The sequence below is a fragment of the Lutra lutra genome, chromosome 10, assembly GCF_902655055.1.
Source record: "Lutra lutra chromosome 10, mLutLut1.2, whole genome shotgun sequence".
In the NCBI taxonomy this organism is placed as follows: domain Eukaryota; kingdom Metazoa; phylum Chordata; class Mammalia; order Carnivora; family Mustelidae; genus Lutra; species Lutra lutra.
The window spans coordinates 81,403,933-81,428,850 of record NC_062287.1 but is presented as its reverse complement, the minus strand read 5'-3'; the positions used below and the strand labels follow the sequence as shown (position 1 = coordinate 81,428,850).

Below are 24,918 nucleotides of genomic sequence, written 5' to 3'. Positions count from 1 at the left end.
AGAAACTTAATATACTTTTTCCAAGTAAGATACACAGATGGCCAACAGACACATGAAAAAATGCTCAACATCTCTAATTAGGGAAATGCAAATCAAAGTCACAATGAGATACTACCTTACACCTGTCAGAAAGTCTAGTATCAAAAAGACCAGGAATAACAAATGGTGGTGAGGATGTGGAGAAGAGGAAACCCTCATGCACTGTTGATGGAATGTAAACTGGTGTAAAAACAGTATGAAGTTTCCTCAAAAAATCAAAATAAAAATGCCACACAACTTTAATTCCAGCACTGTATATTTAACCTCTCAAAATGAAAACACTAACTCAAAAAGATATATGCATCCCTATGTTTACTGCAGCATTATTTACAATAGCTAAGTTATGGAAGCAACCCAGGTGTCCATCAATAGATGAGTGGATAAGTAAGATGTGGTATGAAATCTTGCCATTTGTGACCATATAGCTAAACCAGAGGGTATTATGCTAAGGCAAATAAGTCAAAGGGAAATAAGATATAATTTCACTTTTATGTGGGATCTAAAACACAAACCAAAAACAAACAACTAAAAATAAAACAAAATAAAACAAAAATCAACCCAGAAACAAAATCATAAATACAGAGAAAAAACAGTGATTTCCAGAGGGTAAGGGATTAAGGATGGGTGAGTTAGGTAAAGGGGATTAATAGGTACAGATGACAGTTTTAAAATAAATAAGCCACAGGAATGAAAAGTACAGTGTAGGGACTATAGTCCATAATATTGTAATACTGGTGTAAGGTGATAGTAACTACACTTACTGTGGTGAGCATAGTGTAATGTACAGAATTGTGGAATCACAAGGGTGCAAACCTGAAAACAATGTTAACTATACTTCAATTAAAAAAGGTAAAAATGTCAATCACCTTAAATTGAGTAAATTTATTAATCTAATGGATAATATAGTATAAAACTATGAAAAAGAAGTGAGAAGTGTTTTTGATTTCTTCCTAAATGTTTCTTATAAAAAAAGAAGTTTATTTATATAAGTAATCTGTACACCCAACATGGTGCTCAAACTCATGACCCCAAGATCAAGAGCTGCATGCCCTTCCAACTGAGCCAGCCACGACCTCTTCCCCACCAAAATAGTCAGCTTTAAATACATGCTATGTAATGAATATAGACATTTTTTAATGAACTAAAAGTGTGGATACAATATTTTTTATTTATTGTACATTTTGAATGTTCCATTAAGAATTATCTCATATTTTGGAAAAAAAAAAAAAGAATTATCTCATATTTTGGAATGCCTGGGTGGCTCAGTCTGTTAAGCATCTGCCTTTGGCTCAAGTCATGATCCCAGGTCCTGGGATCAAGTCCTGCATTGGGCTTCTTGCTCAGCGGGGAGTCAGCTTCTCCCTCTCGCTGCCACTCCTCCTGCTTGTATGCACTCTCTCTCTCTCTCTCTAAAAAATAATTTTTTTTAAAAGAGCTATCTCATTTTTTTGAATGAGAGATCTGAAATGAAAATTGCTTTTTTAGAAATCTGTAGTGTAGACTCATCATTATTTCTACTTATTTAAAAACAAAAATCAGAAAAAATAATTTGATAAACCTGTGAAGATATGTAATACTCTGCAAGATCAAAGAAAATATGATTTTCAAATGCTTGGAAGTAAATTTTAAGAGATTTTAAAAAACCTACATAAACACAATGTATTCTTTTATAAACTATTGGTTGTAACATAATAAATAATTCAATACAAATGACTTTGAGCCCAAAGCATATATCATATATTACATGAAATAGAAAAGAAATATAGATAAAATTCATTCCTCCCAAAAGACCCTACAAACTCCAAATATCATATAGTAATAAACAATGTTTAAAACAAAATGAATATATAAAAGTATCAACTCAAAACTGTGTACAGTTATAAAATTTAATTTCTTAATAAGCAGTGAACTAAGAACTGATATACCTCTTAAGAACTGATGTACTACATAATGGTATTGATGTTATATTAAAATGACTGGTAGAAAGCAGTCAATAAGAACTTCATAAATGTAAAACAATTGCTTGTTTTATATTCATTACATTTTATTGGAAAAGAAATACACATTCATTTTAATAACAAGTGTTCATTTTCTGTATGTATTGTTTGGATTCACAAAAACATTTTCCAGCATTAAGCATTTAAAATTCATTCATTATTTTATTATACATTCTACAGCAAAGACTAAGAAGCAGACAAGAATGATTGCAGTAAACAGCCTAACTACAGAAAATAACTCCTATATTTCTACATTACAACATTTTAAAACAATTTTGTGTTTATTGAAGAAAGGATTTTTTCATGCATAATCAAGATTTTTTTCTAACATGGTATTAGGTTCCCAGGGCTGCTATAACAAATTACCACACATTGGGTGGCTTTCAACAATAGAGATGTATTCTGTCATTGTTTCGGAGTTGGAAGGTCTGAAATCTATATGTCAGGGAAGTTGTCAGTTCCTACGTAAGACTGTAGGAGAATCTCTTCCATTCTTCTCTCCTAGCTTCTAATGGATGCCAGCAATCCATGGTGTCCCCTGGCTTGTAGATGTATCATTCTAATGTCTGCTTTTATTTTCATGTGCTATTCTTCCTGGCATCTCTATTTCTCTTTTCTTCTTCTATTTCTTCTTTTTTTTTTCTTTAAGATTTTATTTATTTATTTGAGAGAGAGAGAAGGTAAGAGACAGAAAGCACGAGAGGGAGGACAGTCAGGGAGAAATAGACTCCCCAGTGAGTGGGGAGCCCAATGCGGGGCTCTATCCTGGGGCTCCAGGATCATGTCCTGAGCCAAAGGCAGATGCTTAACCGACTGAGGCACCCAGGCACCCCTCTCTTCTCTTCTTATAAGGACACCACATATATTGGATTAAGGACCTGCTCTGCTCCAGTATGACTTCAGCTGAACTACTTACAACTGTAGTGATCAGACTGCCAGATAACTTCTGAGAAGGACATGATTTTTTTTTTTTTGGGGGGGGGGGAAATACTACTCAACGCAGTGCAGTCACTTTCCATTTAACATTAAAGAAAAAATCCCCATACTATACAGGATACAAAAATGACAGATGAAATAGGTTAAATCATTGTTGAATGATTTAAGAGCGTGATCTCTTATTTTCTAAACAGATGCTTGGATGGGAATATACCTTTGGGAATCTTTCTCATTCACAAATATAACTCATATACTAGAGAAAAAAACATTTTTTTCTGGAAAGATTCAGTGAAGCAATCTAGGTACATTCATTTTTTTCTAATTTGAGGATACTGCTCCCTAGAATATTTTCTAGTTCTGCACAATTAGAAATTAATTCTACTGCAGAACTGCTCAGATTTGAATAAAGCCTATAAAGTTGCAAACAAGCTTGAGAACTTAAATATTACAGAGATAAAGTAAATTTAAGGTGAATTCAAGTATTTAATTCTTATCCTTTGCCCATACTTATGTTGATATTTTATTCACTTGTACTCACCAATTCATAATCTGTCACCATAATTAAGGAGATGAATTCTTCCTATATTTGAATAGTTTGCTAAGCATATTAATAGTATAATATGATTTTAGGGATAATCACTTAAGAAAACAATCATTTATATATACCTTTAATCAACATGGCAATATACCCTTTGACTAATTATCTCTATTATTAATCCTTCAAGTCATAATTCAAGCATAATTCAGGTCAGACCCAGTTTCCTTCAGTAAGTGAAATCCCTACTAGATGCTCTTGCAGTACCCTGTACTGCTTCTTTGTAGCTTTTTACCACAGTGTTAATTTTATATTGATTTTTGTGATTATTTAACTACCATTACTCTTCTCCACTAGATTATATACTCCATAGGACCGGTACTGTGAGGTATGTATATTTTATTGACCTTTGTTTCTCTGACTAGTTAGTACTTGCTGAATAACTAAAAAAATTAGAAATGCATATTTACATACAAAAAGTTGATATATAAATCATGAATCAATCTCATTAATATGTTAAAGAATCATTTACCAAGTGAATGTCTCCTAAATAAACATTTTACTATTACAGTTACTACTGGGTAAGTAAAAACATTAGGGGCACCTTCATTTTAATATTTTTAATATATCATATACTTCTCTATTTCAAATAGACTTGGTTGAATTATTTTGAATATCTCAATTAAAAATGCAGGATTCAAATGATAATAGATTTTATTATGTGTCAAAGGCATTCTGGGATATTATTAATATAAATGTAATTGACTTTAAATATGTTTCATGAAATATTCACTATGAGAGCTATTAAAGCAATTCTGCATTTTTACGTTGCAATGTGAAAAAATGTATCATATTATAAAATCCTTTTAAAACAATGAATACTATAAAATCAAAATTGACATTTATCAGTATGATGCATCTTAAAAATAATATTTGAAAATTTAAAATTTGCATAATTCCTATATTTAAGAGAACTATAGTACTATGTAATTATTCCTAAATAGAAATTAAAATTTCTTCAATGATCATTACTAATTATTTGATCAACAGAAAGTCTGTTGCAAATCTGAATATCTAAACTCAGAATTTAAACCATCAGATACAATTATAATCTCTCTCTTTTGACAGCTTGAGTTTACATATTTAGATATACACATATAATACTCTTCCCCTTTTTAAAAAAAATTTCCTGATTAGAGAAAGGACTGCATTTCAAAAGTTAAATAGTAATTCCAGTTTTGAGATGCTGATCCTCCTTTAGTTGAACTCTCTGTGTCATCCTAACATTTCTGACATTTTCTTTCCAAGGAAAATAACGGTAAATACCCTTAATTTCCACATACATGTAGTACAACTCTTTCTATATATCTCTCCCACACTTTCTTATATTAAGTTGTTCAGTAATACCACATTAAAAAAAAAAAGAGAGAGAAACTGTGAAGGAAAAACTTGAAGGATCAAATGATGAAGACTTTCTCATAATTTGATAGCTGCTCTAAGCTTGGCTGAGCGTGCTCTGGGGTTCTCCTGTACATCCTGATCTTCTGGAGTAAGTACTTTCTTGTGTATCAATTCCCAAATTAAAGGGGGCCTGCCTATCAAGCCTCCTTCTTTGTTTTCATGACCTGACCCCAACTGTGATGCTTGTATCACCTTCTGTCTAGCACTTAAGTTAAACCTTTCTGTCATGCTTATCCCAAGCAGGAATCGTTTGACTATGCGATCCTCTAATGAATGGAAGGAGAGGGCAACAAGGCGGCCACCGGGTCTCAGAAACTTCTGAGCTGTCTTCAATCCTATGTAAAGTTCATTGAGCTCATTGTTCACAAATATTCGAAAAGCTTGGAAAGTCTTGGTAGCAATATGGGTAGATCGTTGTAGCAAGTCTTTCCGTGCAAAAACAGCAGAGGGAGGAAATGCACCTATGAACAGATTTTGTAAAAAGGAAAAGAGGACAGGAAAAATTAATATTTTCCACTGTAAATCTACCGGGTTGTGTGTACATATAGTTAAGGAACCACGTTTCATTAGAAAATTTGGCATTTTATCCATTCTTCCATTTTATTTCTAAGCACTCTATCAAGATATAAAACTATTGTGTCAAAAACAGCTTTTGTAACTCTTAAGAGTAACTGGAGTCAAACAAGGAGTAGAGAAGGAGTCAGACAAATATTTGAAAATATAACGATTAAAAAACTTCCCAACTTAGGTGAAAAATATTAACTCACTAATACAAGAAGTTCAGTAAACTACAAATATAATAAAAGAAAACTATATCTAAGTAGATCGTAATCAAACTACTACAAGCTAAAGGTAAACAGAAAAATCTTGAATACAATAAAGAAATATTTTACATAAAGGTGACCAAAAATAGGATTAACAGTTATTTTCTCATGAGGACAATGGAATCTATAAGATACTGAAATAATATTCAAAGTGTTGAGGAAAAAAAAAAAAAACTGTCTTCCAAGAGGGCTATCTAAAACTATTCTTCAGAATTAAAGGTTTAAAGACATTTTCAAATAAAATATGAGAGAATCCATTGCTAATATGTCTGCATTCAAGAAATGCTAAAGGAAATACTTCATGTTGAAATAAAATGATACCAAATGATAACCTGCATATACAGAAAGAAAGAGGCTATAGATATATCTATATAGATATCTATATATCTCTCTCTATGAGTTCTCTTAATTTCTTTAAAAGGCAGGACTCCTAAAGTGAAATTATAATATTTTTTACATTTATATACATTAGAATATAGGTATAGATTTGTACAAAGGATTAGAGTGGCTAAATGCAACTATATTTTTGCAAGGTTCATATGTTGTACTGAAAAGTTAAAGTTGCAAGTTTTGGTCCCTAGAGCAATCAATAAAAGTAATGCAAAGAAATAAAGCTAATAACCTCATAGAGAATAAAAAGAGTACACACAAAAAATATTGCTTAACATAAAAGATGGCAGAAGAGAACAAGAAAATAGAAATGAGACAAAGAGAAGATGAACAGTAAAATGGCAGACAGTAAAAACCAAGTATATCAACTACATTAAATACAAATGTACTAAATACTCCAATATAAATGAGGTTTTCTGACTAAAGAACAGCAGGACCTAACTATACATTTTCTACAGAAATTTACAGAAATGTACTTTATTTTTTATTTTTCTTAAGATTTTATTTATTTGACAGAGAGAGCACAAGCAGGGGGAGCAGCAGGCAGAGGGGAAGGGAGAAGCAGACTCCCTGCTGCCCTATGCAGGGCTGGATCCCAGGATCCTGGGATCATGACCTGAAGCACTCAGGCACCCCCAACAGAAATATACTTTAAATATGAAAATACAGATAAGAGTAAAAGTGAGCAAAAGGCTGTGAAAAGATACACCACAAAGACAGAAGCATAAAAAGAGTGATCATATTAATATTATAAAAATCATACTCTTAAAAAGGAGAACTCCTAGGACCCAAAGAGAAACATTTCCTATTGAGAAAAAGGTCAATACAGTAGGAAGATACAACTGTAAATGCATATGAGCCAAATAACATAGGTCTCAAAATTGGACATCTCTGAAAAAGACAAACATTTATAAAAACAACTGATTTTTTTAATCAAATTGTTAAGTTAGTTCAATGGAGAAAGAACAGATTTTCAATGGAAGTGACTATCACAAATGAAGATGAACTTCAACTCTTACTGCACACTGTACGCAAGAGTAAACACTAAACCTAAAATGCATATCTGACAAAACTCTTACCCAGAATATGTAAGGAAACCTCACAACTTAATAAGAAGCCAAACCACCTATATTCGAAAATTTGAACAAACACTTCACAAAAGTTATATAATCAAAACATATGTAAAGATGTTCATCATTAGCCATAAAAATGCAAATTAAAACCACAATGAAATACCACTACACATCCATTAGAACTGCTAAATCCTAGAAAGAAACAAATTACTAAAACTGACCCAAGAAGAAATAGATAATCTGAATAGAACGATTATAAGTGAAAGGATTAAGTCAGTAATCAAAAGCAACCCACAAAGAAAAAGTCCAGGGCCAGATGTCCTCACTGCTGAATTCTGCCAAGCACTCTAATAATTAGAAACATTACTTCACAGATTCTTCAAAAAAACTGAAGAAAAGGGAACACTTCTCAAATTACTTTATGAGGCCAGTATTACTATGAAACTAAAACCAAAGGCATCACAAGGAAATCACAGACCAGTTATCTCTTACGAATCTAAACATTAAAATCCTCAACAAAATACTAGCAAACTGAATTCAGCAACATATTAAAAGGATTATAAGGGGCGCCTGGGTGGCTCAGTGGGTTAGGCCGCTGCCTTCGGCTCAGGTCATGATCCCAGGTCCTGGGTTCGAGCCCCACATCGGGCTTTCTGCTCAGCAGGGAGCCTGCTTCCTCCTCTCTCTCTGCCTGCCTCTCTGCTTACTTGTGATTTCTCTCTGTCAAATAAAAAAAAAAAAAATCTTTAAAAGGATTATAAGCCATGAAAAAGTAGGACGGTCATGACCAAGGATGGTTCAACAGATGAAAATTATTCAATGTAGTATGTCACATACATTGATAGAATGAAGGAAAAAACCCACATGATTATGTCAATTGATGCAGAATAAAGCACCTGAAGAAATTCAACACCCTTTCACAATAAAAACACTCATGAACTAGGAATAGAAGGAAAGTACCTCAACATAATGAAGCCCATATATGAGAACCCAAAGCTAATATTATACTTAAAGATGAAAGACTGAAAGCTTTTCCTCAAAGATCATGAATAAGACAAGGATCCTTATTTTCACCACTTCTATTCAACACAGTACTGAAAGTTCTAGTCAGAGCAATTGTCTGACTAGACAAGAAAAAAAAAAAACAAGTAAAAGGCATCCAAATTGGAAAGGAAGAAGTAAAATTATCTCTGTTTACAGAGGACAGGGTCTTATATATAGAAAACACTAAAGATTAGATATACACAAACACATTTACACAAACCCTATGAGAACAAATGGATTGAGAAAAAGCAGCAGTATATAAAATTAACATGCAAAAATCAGTTGTGTTTCTATCCTTAATAATTAACAACCCAAAAAAGAAATTAAAAAAAATTTAATTTACAATGACATCAAAGAGTCAAATACTTAGGAATAAAGTTAACAAAAGGTAAACCTTACATTGTGGAAGCTGCAAACAGTGTTTTTTTTTTTTCTTTTTTTACATTATTTAAGATGGCAATACTTCTCCAAATTGCAATCTCTATCAGACCCCAGCTGACTTTTTTATACAAATTGACAAGCTAATTCGAAAATTCTCATGGAATTGTAAGAAACTCAGAACAGCCAAAATGATCCTGGGTCGGAGAGAGGCAGTGAGAGGAAGAGAATGAAGAAGGAGGATTCACACTTAAGAATTTCAAAACTTTCTAAAAAACAATGGTAATTAGACAGTGTGGTGCTGGATTAACAGCTGACCCAGAGATAAATGGAATATAACTGAAAGCCCAGAAATAAACCCGTAAGTCTATGAGCAACTTTTTTTTTTTTTTTTTAGATTTCCCTTATTAATTTCACAGAGAGAGAGATCACAAGTAGGCAGAGAGGCAGGCAGACAGAGAGGGGGAAGCAGGCTCCCCACGGAGCAGAGAGTCCAATGCGGAGCCCGATCCCAGGACCCGGAGATCATGACCCAAGCCGAAAGCAGAGGCTCAACCCACTGAGCCACCCAGGCACCCCTGAGCAACTGATTTTTGACAGTTGTGTCAAAGCCATTCAACAGGGAAAGAATGGTCAACTGAACAAATAGGACAACTAGATAGATAGTCATATGCTAAAAAATGGAGTTGGACCCTTAAATCACACAGAAAAATGAACTCAAAAATGGATCAAAGACATAAATGTAAGAACACTATAAAATTATTAGAAAGAATTCTGTCTTAGAAAGAAAACACAGGGATAAATATTAATGACTTTGAATTTGACAAAAAAGTCTTAGCTATGATACTCAAATCACAAGCAATAAAAGAGAATTATACTTCATCAAAATTAATTTTATTATTCAAAGGACACCATCAAGAAAGTGAAAAGACAAGCAAAAGAATGGAGAATAAATTGCAAATCATATATCTAGAATATGTAGAATATATTTATCAATGGACCTAGAATACGTAAAAGAAGAAAATTAGAGAATGATGCATGTATGATACTATTTACATTTTAAAATATGCACTTCAAAACAGACAAGCTTCACCTAGTTTTCAAGAATAGGGATGAACAAAAAATGTTGATTTTTAAATAAATTAATAAATATAATTTTCCTTAGACTTACTCCATTGGCATACAAATATGATATTAAAGTATAATGTTCAATTAACTTATACAGGAATTTTCTACTTAATTTTTTTGATTAATCATGTCTTAAAATTTTTGTTCCTAAAGAATATTATCCCATAGAGATGTAATCCTTGTGGTCCAGATATCCTATGGATGAAGATCAGAGAGTATGGCTGCAATCCTGGCTCTTGAGTCTCACTGGCATGCTTCTTACAGGAAAGTAAATTATACAAGGCTGATACCTTAGTTCACATTTTAGTAACCTTTAGGTCCAGTAGTACATTAAGGCAAATTTGATTAATCTTCTTAGGAAACTGGATCAGAGAATGAAAGAAATAATATCTATACTTATACCAGAGAGTTGAGTACCTGGCTGTTTTAAGTTAACCAAATCCATGGTATGGGTTCACTCTTTCATCCACAAAAACTGCTTTGCTGAAAGGCTCGAAAATGTTAGATGTTAGACAATTTATCGACTAACAAGCAGGTCTCTCAGAAACAAAGCATCAAGTCAAAGCTGATTTGCTAATCAATTTCCCCATCTTCCACAGAAAGAGTTTTGGTCACTGGGAAATGTGTTCTACAGCATCCTAAGAGCTAAACAAATATGCAACTCTTCATATTTTAGAGTCTAGGGTGCTTCAGCAAGGGTGTATTCCTAAAGACTTGCAAGATTTAAACCTCGCATAATTCAACACTAATTTTCTCAAAGAAAAAATGTATTATAAAATAAATTTCAATTTACATTTTTTTTTGTAAAATAGGACATAAACATCAATGGAGCACATGAAGCAACAAATAATGAAGCATGTTTCTGCTTTAATGCTTTAAAATTTTGTTTTATAACATTATCTCTAAAATTTTGCAGAAATTAAATGGATGGATCAACATGGTATTTGCTTAGCATTCTTGGCATTTTATCACATTTCAAAGATATACATTTGAGGATGTGATTATTAACAGCACTAAATTAGCCATACCTGTCTATACATTAACCAATTTAATGAAATAACAGAAAGGCAGAAAACTTAATAGCATTTGCTTGATATTGTCAATGATTGTATTTTCAAAAAATAATGAAAATAGAAAATGTTAAAATAATATCTGAAATCACCATGTAAATCCTAATATAAACAATAGCATTGGTTCATTTGACATAAAAAAAAGTATGGTAGGCATTTCTCTTTACCAGCTAAAATGACACCTTCCTGTGGCAGAATTACAGTTTATAATTTATTCAGCCAGCTAGCTGTGAAACTGAGATTCCTGGCTAGTTCTTTTAATTGAGGGGATCTGTTTTTATTTCAAACTATTTTACATAAAGTGAGAATTTATTCATATTTCATATGATGCAACTTCATTTATATAATTAATATTCATTTAAATATATCCACACTGCCTATGAATCTGCAGCTGAAAAATTAACACCACTGTGATCTATTTTTTCTTTATAAGGTCTAATGTCATATAATGAAGAAAGAAAATAAGAGCTTCCCATTTTATTTAGAAAGGTCTTAAAAGATAATAGGATAACTCCAAACCATGAAAAGCTTTTCTTCTGGGGCTTTTTTATTTTTTGTTTAGGGAATCCTAATCTGGACTCTGTGCAATGGGTTTCCTCGATAGAATTTCCAGATGTGGTCCTATCAGCTCTGCAAGTCACAACTTCATGGACCAGAAGATGATAAAGGACTACAATGGGCAATGTGTTCTGCGGAGCTTTTTGATGCTGCTCTGGGGATCAAAAGTACATATCCTGCCCTATTTTAGATAAGCTCAATTTCCAGGGATACCCTTCCTTTATAAACTGGCACTTTTGTTTCTGTAACTTATAGGATGAAAGGTTGACAATGCAGATTTTATAGAATGAAATTAAAAAGAAAAAAAAAACAAAAGAATTTAAATGGCATATAGTAATGGAAATTAAAATAGTAAAAAAACAAAAACAAATGTCAACTGGCAATAGTACAGATAGAAAAGAAGACAAGAAAAGACAATCCTACTATCAAGGATTAAACAAGGTGTTTTTATCTAAATTAGAAAGTTTAAAGATAATCAGTAAATGACATGTGCCTATTAGGTAGCAAAAGTGGGTTTGCTTGTGTAAGTCACTGGTCAGAGAACAAGGGACAGAGATCTCCTAGGTGAGTAGAGACTATGTGGGGATATCTGTTGGACTCTAAATTAGGCCAAAGGAAGAAAAATATTAATGAGACCTGGGACTTGCCCTTGAGGAGCTCACTGTTCTTCAACCCTTCTTTCTCCTTCCACCTCTTTCTCATATCCCATATCCTCTTATCAGAGACAGAAATTGGTCCTCTCTACTCTTCCATTTCCTGATTTTAGTCACAGATCTTGTATGGCTAATTCATTTGATTAAGGCATAGTAGGTAAGACAGAAAACACGGACTCATTTGATTTGGTGCTTAGAGAAAAATCTCTTTTTTGTGTTTTCAAGTCTACCAGTGGACTTAGTCAATACAAGGCTAATGTATATGAGTTCTAAGTGGGAAGAGGTGTACACTTGTCACACTCCACTGCAATTACCAGTTTATTTGTCTGTCTCAGTACCTTGACTTCTGAACGGGAGCTATTTCATGATCACTCTTCATATCCCTTGTACTTAACAGAAAAGCTTGTGATCAGTCACCTGTGGAGCCTTTGAAAAAATAAAGATGCCTGGCCCCAGTCCAGACCTATGGAATCAGTTTCAGGGGTTTATTACACAGTAATCACTACTTACAAAAACCTTCACAGAGGATTTTGATTGCAGCCAAGATTAAGAACTACTATAGTAAACACTCAGTAAATGTTTGTTGAAAATAAATAGATAATGAATGAAAAAAATAAATCGATAAGTGAATAAAAATCCAGGATCATTATTACAAACAGTTTCTTTCATATCATTAGATGGATGTATGAAGAGTATAATGTTCAGTCACATCAATGAATGGCTAAATGAAGAGGATTTTTTAGTCACAGAAAACATCATCAACTGAATTTTCAAATAATGTCATGAAATGTCCTACTTTTTGGCCAAATGTGAATGTAGGTACCGAATTATGATTTTTTTTTTTTTAAAGATTTTATTTGTCAGAGAGAGAGGAGAGCGAGCGAGCACAGGCAGACAGAGTGGCAGGCAGAGGGAGAAGCAGGCTCCCCGCCAAACAAGGAGCCCGATGTGGGACTCGATCCCAGGACACCGGGATCATGACCTGAGCCGAAGGCAGCCGCCCAACCAACTGAGCCACCCAGGCGTCCCCCGAATTATGATTTTAATGTGGTAAATGAACTCTCAAATTTGCTAGCAATTTTGTTATCTCAAATGTATTTAATTTATTTAATGATAATTGATACTGGCTGGAAATGTTCTTAATGAATCAATTATTTGCACATGCAACAGAGCATCTGCAAATAACTTTAACATCCAGAAATGCAAAACTGCAAGCCTTTATTAACTGAAATAAGCCAACATGCAAGATGAACTTTTTTGCATAGTTCTTTTACAGAATAAAATAAGACATGAGAATGTAATGGTCATCAAGACCTTCAGTGATTTCAGCTCAAATTTTTTCCACAAAGATTAGTGCACAATATTGTTGAGATATTCTCTAACGCTTTATTTCACTTAACACCTATGAAATCCAAACCACAAATTTTCTCAATTCTTCAAAATAGCAGAACTGTTTCCCTCCTAATACGGTTTTTTTTTTTTAAGATTTTATTTACTTATTTTGAGAGAGAGCAAGAGAGCGCAAACATAAGGAGAGGGGCAGACAGAGAGGGAGAAGCGGACTCCCTGCTGAGCAGGGAACACGATGTGAGGCTCAATCCCAGGGTCTTAGGATCATGACCTGAGCTGAAGGCAGACACTCAACCGAATGAGCCACCCAGACACCCCCTAACAGTATTTTTTTAATGTTCTGAGGTTGTTTTTTTTTATCCTTTTAATACTTTATATAATAGCAAAATTATGTCAGTAAAACTGACTACAAAAAGGAATTAAAACATGACATTTAATAGCAAGGTGTTTTCAAGTTAAGTACACTAAGTACACTTCAAAAAATGTATACTTAAGGGATCTCCACACTATTTTCCAAAGTGGCTGCACCAACTTGCATTTCCACCAACAGTGTAAGAGGGTTCCCCTTTCTCCACATCCTCTCCAACACTTGCTGTTTACTGTCTTGCTAATTTTGGCCATTCTAACTGGTGTAAGGTGGTATCTCAATGTGGCTTTGATTTGAATCTCCCTAATGGCTAATGAGAAATTAAAAATAGAGCTACCCTATGACCCTGCAATTGCACTACTGAGTATTTACCTCAAAGATACAGATGTAGTGAAAAGAAGGGCCACCTGTACCCCAAAGTTCATAGCAGCAATGGCCACGGCCGCCAAACAGTGGAAAGAACCAAGATGCCCTCCAACAGATGAATGGATAAAGAAGATATGGTTCATATACACAATGGAGTACTAATGCCTCCATCAGAAAGGATGAACACCCAACTTTTGTATCAACATGGGTGGGACTGGAAGAGATTATGCTGAGTGAAATAAGTCAAGAAGAGTGAGTCAATTATCATATAGTTTCACTTACTTGTGAAGCATAAGGAAAACATGGAAGATTGGGAGATGGAGAGAAGAAGTGAGTTGGGGGAAATCGGAGGGGAAGACAAACCATGAGAGACTTTGGACTCTGAGAAACAAACTGAGGGTTTTGGAGGGGAGGGGCGTGGGGGATTGGGTGAGACTGACGGTATTATGGAGGTCATGTATTGCATGCAGCACTGGGTGTGGTAAACAATGAATTTTGGAACACTGAAAAAAAATAACATAAAATTAAAAAAAAATAAAAAATGTATAGTTAAAAATAAATGTATATTAAATCCACTATGGGGAAATGAGTTGTAATTTCAATTCAATTTTACATTATTTGGTACTTACCTCTCACAGTAATGTTGAAAAAATTCCTAACATAGAGACTGATCCTAGCTGTTCAAGGAAACTGTTAAGAGTTTTGCCTCATAAGAGTCACACCATTCTCACATTCCAAATCAGGTTTGTTGTTGCAGGATTTTTAAAGTTTCAGACAGTCTCATATTCTTACTCTTTCCTTTCTCTCATATCAGCTATTTTTGATGGCTCTGTGTCTGAACTGCATTGAGAACCCCACAATTTCTCACCAATTGTACTGCTATCACCCTAATCCAAGCCATCATCACCTTCTCCACACAGCCACCAGACCAGTCCTTTTCATATAACAATTAGATCATGTGATTATACTGTTCAACACTTCTGGTGTCTTCCTATCACATGAAATAGAAATTGAAGTTCTTACCTTGGCCAAATGTGTCTATGTCATATGCAGCCATTGCTTCCTACCACCCCCATTTCTCTGACCTCACCCTCCTGACCTTGAGCTCTGTCAGGAAACATGGTTCTTAAATGAACCATGGCATGGTCCTTAACTGAACCATGGCATGGTCCTGCCTAGGTTCTTTGACCTGTACCTTGAAAATCTGCCTTCAAATACCTGGATGGCTTATTCCCTACTTAATTCTGGTCTCTTCTTAAACATCACAGAATTAGTGGTGCCTGAGTGGCTCAGTTGGCTAAGCATCTGCCTTTGGCTCAGGTCATGATCTCAGGTTCCTGGAATTGAGCCCCACATTGAGCTCCACATGGTGCCCCACATGGGCTCCCTTCTTCTCCCTCTCTCTCTGCCCCTTCCTCTTGCTTGTGTACTCTCTCTCAAATAAATAAATAAATAAATAAATAAATAAATAAATAAATAAATAAATTTTTTAAAAATCACAGAATTAGAAAGGTTGTCTTTAACTACTAGTTATGAAAAGTAGCAGCCTGTCACTAAAGTTGCCTTACACTATTTAATTTTTTTCATAATATCTTAACCAGGGACAAACATTTACTTGTTTACCACCTGTCTTCCTCTACTAGCTGATATGCTCAGTGAAAACAACTGTTTGTTCACTGCCATAAATCCTTTGCACCAAGAAGACTTGGTGGATTTAAAGAATGACTGCATTTGTACTTTAAAGTTATAAACATAGTCATTGTTTATAAAAGCAAAAACAAAAACAAAAGCAGGAAGAAATACCAGTTGTGGATGTAGTAAAACATTAATGTCATTACTCTTTAAATCCCTCCCCAAGAAGTAAATAAAAGGTATATTTTATAACTTCTTCTTGATAAATATATATGACACTTTGTATATAAATATACCTATGGATATATTTGTAAGGAGGGAATGATCTGCACAATAACCTGCAACTTGCTTTGTTTACTTATCTCACTTAAAAATTTCAGTTGTACAGTTGCATTATACTCCATTTTGTACATTCATTAACAAATGTTTGTGGTTTGTGGTGTGGAGCCAGAATAGTAATTAAACAGAGGCAATCTCTACTCTGGTGGAGTTCCTGTTGCTATCACAGCAACATTTAGGATGTTCTCTATTTTTGCTATCACAAAAATGTTGCAGTAAACATGTGAATTACACATTTTAAATTTCTGTGTGGGAGAAAAACTCTACAAAGTAAAAAGACAGCAACATTGTGGGAAAAATATCTGTAACTATTTAAGCCTATGATAGTAGTCTATAGGATTAGAGTATTTAGGTCAAAGACTTTGTGTGCATTTAAATTTGGATCGATACTTCTAAATTTACTCTCTCAACTTATTTCCATCAAAAGTACAGGAGAGAGCCCATCTCCCCCCATCTACACTACTACTAAAACTAGCACGCTTTTTAACCTTAATTAGCCCAAAATAGTGAGCAAATGATAGTTTACAGTTATTTAATTTATTTGCATTTCTTTAGCAATTAGTAGAATGGGGCATCCTTTCAAATATAATGGCCACTGGATTTCAGCTATGGATTGACTGAACAAACCTTTTGTCCAGTTCTTATTATGATGTTGTTTTTTCTTTATTGATTTAGAAGAGCTATTTATAAAATAAGGATATTAACCATTTTCTCTCATGTATAGTTGCAAGTTATTTTTCGGGGACTGTGACTGTCTTTTTACTTTGTGGACTTTTTTTGCCATACAGAAATTAAAAGAGTATACAGATTTTTTTCATATCGTTTAGATTTTATCAAGTTTAGGAAAGTTCTCCCCACTCCAACATTATGTAGATTTAATCAACTCTATCTTTTCTGGTATATTTCTAGTTTTATTTCTTATATTTAAATATTTAATCCACAGAAAATTTATTTTTAGTATGGTATGAGGCAGGTATCTAACTTCATCTTTTTGAAAATCATATAGCCAACTGTCCTATTAAGTTGTACATTATTTCCCTACTCACTTCAAGTACCACTTTGATTATACACATTTTTAGACACAAATAGAACCTCTGGATTCTCAACTGTGTTCCAGTGATGTATTTTTCTATTTTTTTTTTTTGCCAATACCAAATTATTATTGTTGTTTTTCTTCCCCAGTATGTTTTGCTATCAGATGATACAAACTCTCCTAACCTCACCATTATCCTTCCTTAAAAAACTTCCTTGGGTATTCTCATGGATTTATTATTCTAAATTAAAATTAGAAATGATCAATGAAGTACATAACAAATATTTTGATTAAAATTGCACTGAATTTCTAAACTGATTTGAATAAAATTTACATTATCATAAAATCCATCTAGGGAACATAGTATTTCCATTAGTATTTTACATTTCCTTTAATAGTTGTCTTCACCTAAATTGTGGTCAGGCTGTTTGTATGAGTACTATGCTTACACATATGCACTTTAAACATCCATATGGAAAAGCATAAGAAATGACAATACTTATATTTACACCACATCCTGTAATAGAAATGGTACTGGGCTATGGAAAGGAGAAACTACGTTCAATGATCAGATCTTTTACTTTTTAACAGCTGTTTGATATGGGACAATAACACTGAACTTTGAAGTTTGCTTTCCCACTAAAACATGAGATAATAACACTTTTCACAGGATTATTATAAAGATCAAATAAAGAAAATGTTCAGAAGCACGTACTCTGTATAGTCACTTTATGAATGCCATTCATCCATTTATTTATTTACTCTTTTCAGTTGTACAATGGAGTAGGTGAGGAGGGGATGTGATATGTTAATTTGAAGATTCTACCAAACTAATTATATTTTCATCCTGGACTAATAGGAGAGTAGGTAGGGTAGAGGGCTGTTGAAAACCTCTGAAGCATTTGAGTCATGCTCATTGGATTTAGGCATCAGATTAAAAGACTTCAGTATCCAGAATGAAGTATAAAATTTTCCTTTTGTACAAATTAATGGTGCACTTCTAAGTTTACAAAGTGGCATTTAGGCCTTACGACTATGAAGACAGTATGGTATAGATATGAAAAATCAGGGATACCTGGCTGGCTCAGTCAGTTAGGCATCTGCCTTCGGACTGGGTCATGATCTCAGGGTCCTGGGATCAAGCCTCTACTCAGTGGGGAACCTGCTTCTCTCTCCTCTACCCGCCTCTCATGTGTGGTCTCTCAAATAAATAAAATCTTATAAAAAATGAGAAATTATTTAAAACTTACTTTCTAGTTTGACCTTGACTGTTTAATGATTGATGTTAAAAACTGTAAGAGCCCTATCTTAACTAACCTAAACCTTCTAGGTTGCATTACATTCACCTGGCCAGATTATGTCCCATTATTAAACTTTTAGACTTCTTTTGCCATCCACATATACAACTTGTCTTCTGGCATCTTGAGCACACGATATTTTTTTGTGTCCATTCTTTCCTTCTTCCTTTGCTCTAGTTTTCATGGAGCACCTTTCTGCATTGGACATCTTTCTTGAGCATACTTCCACAAGGATGAACTATATTCATGAATCATTTTAAATCATGCGCTTTGGGGGCGCCTGGGTGGCTCAGTGGGTTAAGCCTCTGCCTTCAGCTCAGGTCATGGTCTCAGGGTCCTGGGATCGAGCCCCGCATCAGGGTCTCTTCTCAGCAGGGAGCCTGCTTCCCCCCTCTCTCTGCCTGCTGCTCTGCTTACTTGTGATCTCTCTCTCTCTCTGTCAAATAAATAAATAAAATTTAAAAAAAAATCATGCGCTTTGTTTTCAGAAATCCAGGACCCAAATTTATTTAGTCCATTTATTAGTTGTGTGAACTCTGAAGCTAACATAAATTGTTTCAATTAAAATTGGCATCAGCAATATTTGGTAAAATTCAGTAACTGCATCCTGAATAATGCATCCTTCATTCATTCAGACATTATTTATTATTCACAGTATACTAAACATCGGGGATTAAAATGTTTATGAAGGCATTGCAGTCCCTGTGCTCAAGAAATTCAAACCCAATGAGAATGATATGTAAATATTGTGAGGAGGGCTAAAAACAAGAACTGTACACACTATTAAGGGAACAAAAAGGAAAAAAAAAAAAAAAAAAAACAAAACAATCTTGACCACTGTGTAGACAGCATTTTCCAATCTACTGTTCTGGGGATAATGACCTTGTTAACTATATAGCACCTTCACTCCCCAACCAAATACCAAAATGTCTATTGGCAAGTAATGTCTGAGAAATGCAGCCAGCTACACTCCTCTGGTGATTCACAATGTCCACTAACGTGGTAAAGCTCTGAATATAACTGCTAAAACTTTGTTTACCTAGCACTTCCAAACTTTCTGATAAAAACCTTAATTTTCAATATGAACTACCCATTCCATAGGATTTGTTTTCTGGGTAGGAAAATACTTAAAGTATGTTTGGTGTTAATTATTCCTTACATATCTTAATTATGTCATTAAGTCCTTATAATAATTCTGAGATGAGGTAGATATTCTCATTTCTATTAAAAGGTGTAAAACTGAGGGTTAAAGGTCACTTCCCAACTTCACAGGACTCAAATGGAAATTGGCATTTTTAATATGGAGCCCATCCCTACAACCATTCCTTTTATAATACAGAATGAATGTAACTCCTCCAGAAGAGAGGGAAGGCCAGATTAGCATTAGTTTTTTATTTGTTTTTTGTCTTGTTTTTGTTTTTTGTTTTTTTAACTCAATTTATTAGATAGGTGTTTATTTTTCAGTTTCCTGAGGATGTTCTTGAGTCTTCTTGTCTTTACACGTGGTCAAAACAAAGCAAGAATTTTAAGATGGTACATTGACCAATCCATCTCATCTCCTTTTCCCTCATTAGAATTTAAGGAAGTTAAGATGAAAGCACATGGCTCAGAATGATTTCCAGAAGTTCTGATTCTAGGTCTAGTGCTTTATATAACAATCTCATTTTCTGGGAGAAAATGAGGGTAGAATCTTTACTCTAAGCCTGAATAGCCTTTTACTGAGACATGTTGTAATGGAACCCAAATCACTTTGCATCAAGTTGCAGGAGTTTGGCTTTCTCTCCACTTTTCCCTTGGGGAGATGTGCATTGTGAGGCCTAAAGACAGCACATCTGGTGAAGGCGGCAACTGCCCTGGTCTCTTACCCTGGGAACGGTAATGAATACCTTAAGCTTTTGTCCTTTTCATTCTATTGAAAATAACATATTGTTAGCTCAGGTTATTAGACTGTAAATTTGCCTCTTCTTTTCATCAGCTTTCTTGATAGGGTGTCTAAAAAAGAAAGTTACTACTGCTGGCATCATCAAAAAGACTTTTGGACAAGTACTGATTACATATTTTTGATTAAGAATCTAGACTCATCCAATGCAGTACAGACTGGGCTTTTCCTGACTCACTTGCTAGGAAAGGAGCGCTTTATAGTTGTTTTTATGTTCCAAAAATTAGTGCTTAATATTCTCTTGCTAAGCAAAATGAGGGCACAAGTTTATATACAATTAGCAAAAAGGGCTCTGTTGGCTAAAATCTTGGAAAATTAAACCCAGCTCCTTTTATTTTTTCTTTAAAACTTCTTGAGAAATATTGTAACATTTAAAGATTTTCTATACATTTGATATTGTGGACTTCTTATAAACACAGTTTTAGCAATGACAGGGCAGTGATCCTTGCTCTCTTCATAGTCTAAAATGCCTTTCTCCCTCTTATAGTTTATGTCTATTCATCCCTAATGCTCACAAATGTGGCATCTTCTCCAGGAAGCTTTTGCAATTATCTTTTTATACCTATTTCAACTATAGCCATTCTACATTATTGGTCTATTAACATCTACTAGACTCTAAAAGATCCAAAGGTATTTTATTATCTTTCTTCAAATCCTCAGTGCCAGGTTAAAGCCTGGTTCACAGCAGGCGGTAAAGGGAAAATCCACTAAATGAGAGGTATTCTTCCAGTCCCAAAGATCAAGATGCACCATAAACTGTATTCTAAGTGTGGAGATTATATGAACACCCTAAAAACTTTGTAAGATTTTGGGTGTGTATGTAGTTTTATGTGGAGATAATCCAGGGTTTTCATTGAATTCTCAACGGTATCAGGGACCTCAATTAGGTAAATTACTGGTGAAAACAGAGTTTTCTGAGTTTTATAATATATTTTTATAAATTTTTACAATTTGCCACCTTTAATGATACCACCAAAAAAGTCTCTGCCTTCATTTAGTTTTATTTTGTTGTATTTTTAACTCCAGGAATACGACCAATTAACATCATCAGAAGCAGAGACACCGAACCTCCTTCATGTGTGACAGCAGACGTTGGAAACTCTATCAGTGAATACTCAGTTTTCTGCTGACTCACAAGGGATTTCATATTAAAAGTAAGAGAAAACCTTGCTTAGTAACAGTCTGCACTACATACAATAATAGAACACAATTTGTATGGGGAAGCGGTAAGATAGATTTCATTCATAAAAAAACACCATGCTTCTGGCTAGATAAATGACTTGAAGTCCCAGAGAGAAATTTTCATTTTTAGTTCTGGGACACCCTTATGCTACTTACACTTTTTAAAATTTAATACATTCACATGTTCAAATGTATTGAGATTTTTAAGCTTGTGAATGAAATTAGCAACGTGCTGTGGCTGTCAACGTGATACATTGCAATTCCCCCTGAGTGGTAGGGTTTAAAAATTAATTCAGCTCTTGCACCTGTTTGCCAGCATTCGTCTGTTGAATTTCCATCACATTTAATAAGTCTCTGTGACGCAACTCGTGTCCTTTTGCCTGGGCTCCTATAATACAGTGTTAAATTCTCACCCATTTGAAATTCAAGTAATATTACAAATTTCAAACTGTTAATTAAAATCTGTGAACTTCAATGGTTCTGGATAAAATTGGCTTTACTCAGTGAGGTTCTTTTTAAACTTCTTCAAGGTCTCATCTAATCCCCAACTCCCACCAGGTTAAGTCTGATGATAACATGATCTCACTATGGGTGGCTGAGGCTTATAAATCCTCCTACAAAAGGGAAAAAAAAAATCAAGTTATAGGCTGGAGCAAAAAAAAGAGGAATACTAACTGCTGAGGTAAAATAAGAAACATGGCTCAGAATTAAAGGAAAGGATTGATATTTTTCACGTATTACTTTTGAATAAAATGCATTATACTATAATACTCTACAATGTAATATAATATAATATAATATAATATAGTATAGTATAATACCGCAATTCCATAGTATCTAAGTCTTAAAACACTGAGTATAGATGGGATATCTCAAAGTCAACCATGATTCCCTTTATCTGTTTAGGTGATCAACATTAAATTTAATTATTGAATTTTTAAGGAGGGACTGAGGCCTATTTGCCAAATGCTGTGAACGCAAAGCAGAAGTCTAAGCAAAAGGTTCTAACATACTTAAGACCCATAATAAGATACTTTATGTGAACCTTTAGGAATAGTCAAGGGGGTGTACAGTACTGCTCTCAGGGTTGGGCCATTTACACTTCCCAGAGTTGGGAGACAGTAACAAGAAAAAGTATGTAACTATGTTCTTCTTTTCCTTATTAGGTCAGCACATACTCATAGTTGATCTGTGGGCTCCAAAGAAAGTTGCCCACTCTCCTGTAACATACTTAACCTGCAATGGAACACTTCTCAACCGTATTATAGTGATCTTTAAAAGATAACTGTCACTTCCACTGAAACATAAGCTTCCAGAAGGCAGGGACTGTGTATTACTTTCAAAAAGTAGGGAGTGATGGGGGGAGGGGGATTGGGAGAGGGGGGGTGGGGTTATGGATATTGGGGAGGGTATGTGCTATGGTGAGTGCTGTGAAGTGTGTAAACCTGGCGATTCGCAGACCTGTACCCCTGGGGATAAAAATACATGTTTATAAAAAATAAAATTTAAACTGGAAAAAAAAAAAAAGTAGGGAGTGTCTATTAGCATCATTTTTCTCATAATAGGCTTGTGGAAAGACTAACACACTATCTGACTGAATTCAAGAATAGATGATTTGGGGCGCCTGGGTGGCTCAGTGGGTTAAACCACTGCCTTCGGCTCAGGTCATGATCTTAGGGTCCTGGGATCAAGCCCCGCATCAGGCTCTCTGCTCGGCAGGGGGCCTGCTTCCTCCTCTCTCTCTGCCTGCCTCTCTGCCTGCTTGTGATCTCTCTCTGTCAAATAAATAAATAAAATCTTTAAAAAAAAAAAAAGAATAGATGATTAATTTCTTCAAGGACCAATAGCATACAGATTTTAATTAAGTCACAAGTGACAAATATCTTGTTTTCTACCACATCCAAATCCAATACTGAACCACACTCTCCCATCTTTTATTTTTCTACCTGTTCCATCCTACTAACTTGGTCTAGGAACAGTGCTTTGAATCTTGTCCAGGGAAGGCTTTTAGTTTCTAGAAGGATATGTATTCATTTTGAAAAACAATGTTTCAAGGATTAATGTCACATATGTGTCATTCATTTCACTAGGGATTTAGACTAGAAAGGAAGTACTCCTCTCCTCTCTAAAATCCCTTAAATGTGTACAAATTTTATTATATGATTTTTAGTAATAACCTTAGATATATGCCAAATATCTAATAATAAGGATATGATTAAACAAATTTGAATATTTCTCACTGACACACAGTGTAGTGCCATAAAGGCGGCATGATATCAAGTAAAAAATAATTAAAATTATATACATTCAATCATTTCAACTGAAAAATGTGAGAATAAAGAGATAAAATATACAAAATTATAATCATGTTATAGTGGTAGAGTGGCATCACAGGCTCTTAAAGTTTTCACTTGAATTTCTTAACAATGCTGTATACATGACTTACAAATGGCAATGCTTTATAACAGAGAAAATCTTGTATTTTAATTTTAATAATTTAAACAATTAATTTTAATTTAATTTTAACAGAGAAAATCTTGTATTTTCTTTGTGATCACAAATTTTACATATTTTTTTACATGTATGTGTGAAGTAGTTCTATCAATAACTAGATAAGGTAAATTCTTTGTACTGACTAGCATTTATCAAATACCTATCATAAGCCTACCATTAAGGTAGATCATTTCAAAATGTAATTTCTTTTTTTTTTTAAATTTCTAATTATAAGTTAGGAACCATTATCCTTATCTTTTTTTAAATATTTTATTTATTTATTTGACAGAGATCACAAGCAGGCAGAGAGGCAGGCAGAGAGAGAGGAGGAAGCAGGCTCCCCGGGGAGCAGAGAGCCTGATGTGGGGCTTGATCCCAGGACCCTGGGATCATGACCTGAGCCAAAGGCAGAGGCTTTAACCCACTGAGCCACCCAGGCACCCCCCCCCCATTATCCTTATCTTAGAGAAGATTAGAATGGTTATATAAGTTGTCTAAGTTCACACAGGTAAACAGCAGAGTTGAACTCTGAATCCTGGTTATTGTATAATTCAAAATTAATTTCTTTTTCTATTACTCAGGGACACAACGGAATACAGTGACATAAAGCCAGACTAATAATGTGAAGGTGATGAGGCATTAACAAAAACGACTAATAAAGATAAATGGGTAAGCGATATAGTAATACATGTTGGCTTGATGATTTGAGTCTGTCATCTAAAGAGTATAGAGATAAAGTCAACAACTTAAAAATCCTCTTTGCTAGATTACCTTTCTCAGCTTGAATTCCTGAGATGGATACCTGAAACACATAGGACTCTAATGCTTTCCAG

General features: G+C 34.3%; 1 protein-coding gene across 3 annotated transcripts in view; it reads right to left on the bottom strand.

Moving 5' to 3' along the window:
- Positions 1-3,012: 3,012 nt before the first annotated feature.
- Positions 3,013-24,918, bottom strand: part of METTL15 (methyltransferase like 15) — a 201,529-nt gene continuing 179,623 nt past the window's right edge. For 2 of the 3 annotated variants that reach the window (XM_047690353.1, XM_047690354.1), the window contains one exon: positions 3,013-5,429. In XM_047690353.1, coding sequence (XP_047546309.1) covers positions 4,984-5,429 — 446 coding nt within the window. In that variant the 3' untranslated portion in view covers positions 3,013-4,983. The remainder of the gene's footprint in view (positions 5,430-24,918) is intronic. The other variant, XM_047690355.1, reaches the window with a different exon arrangement.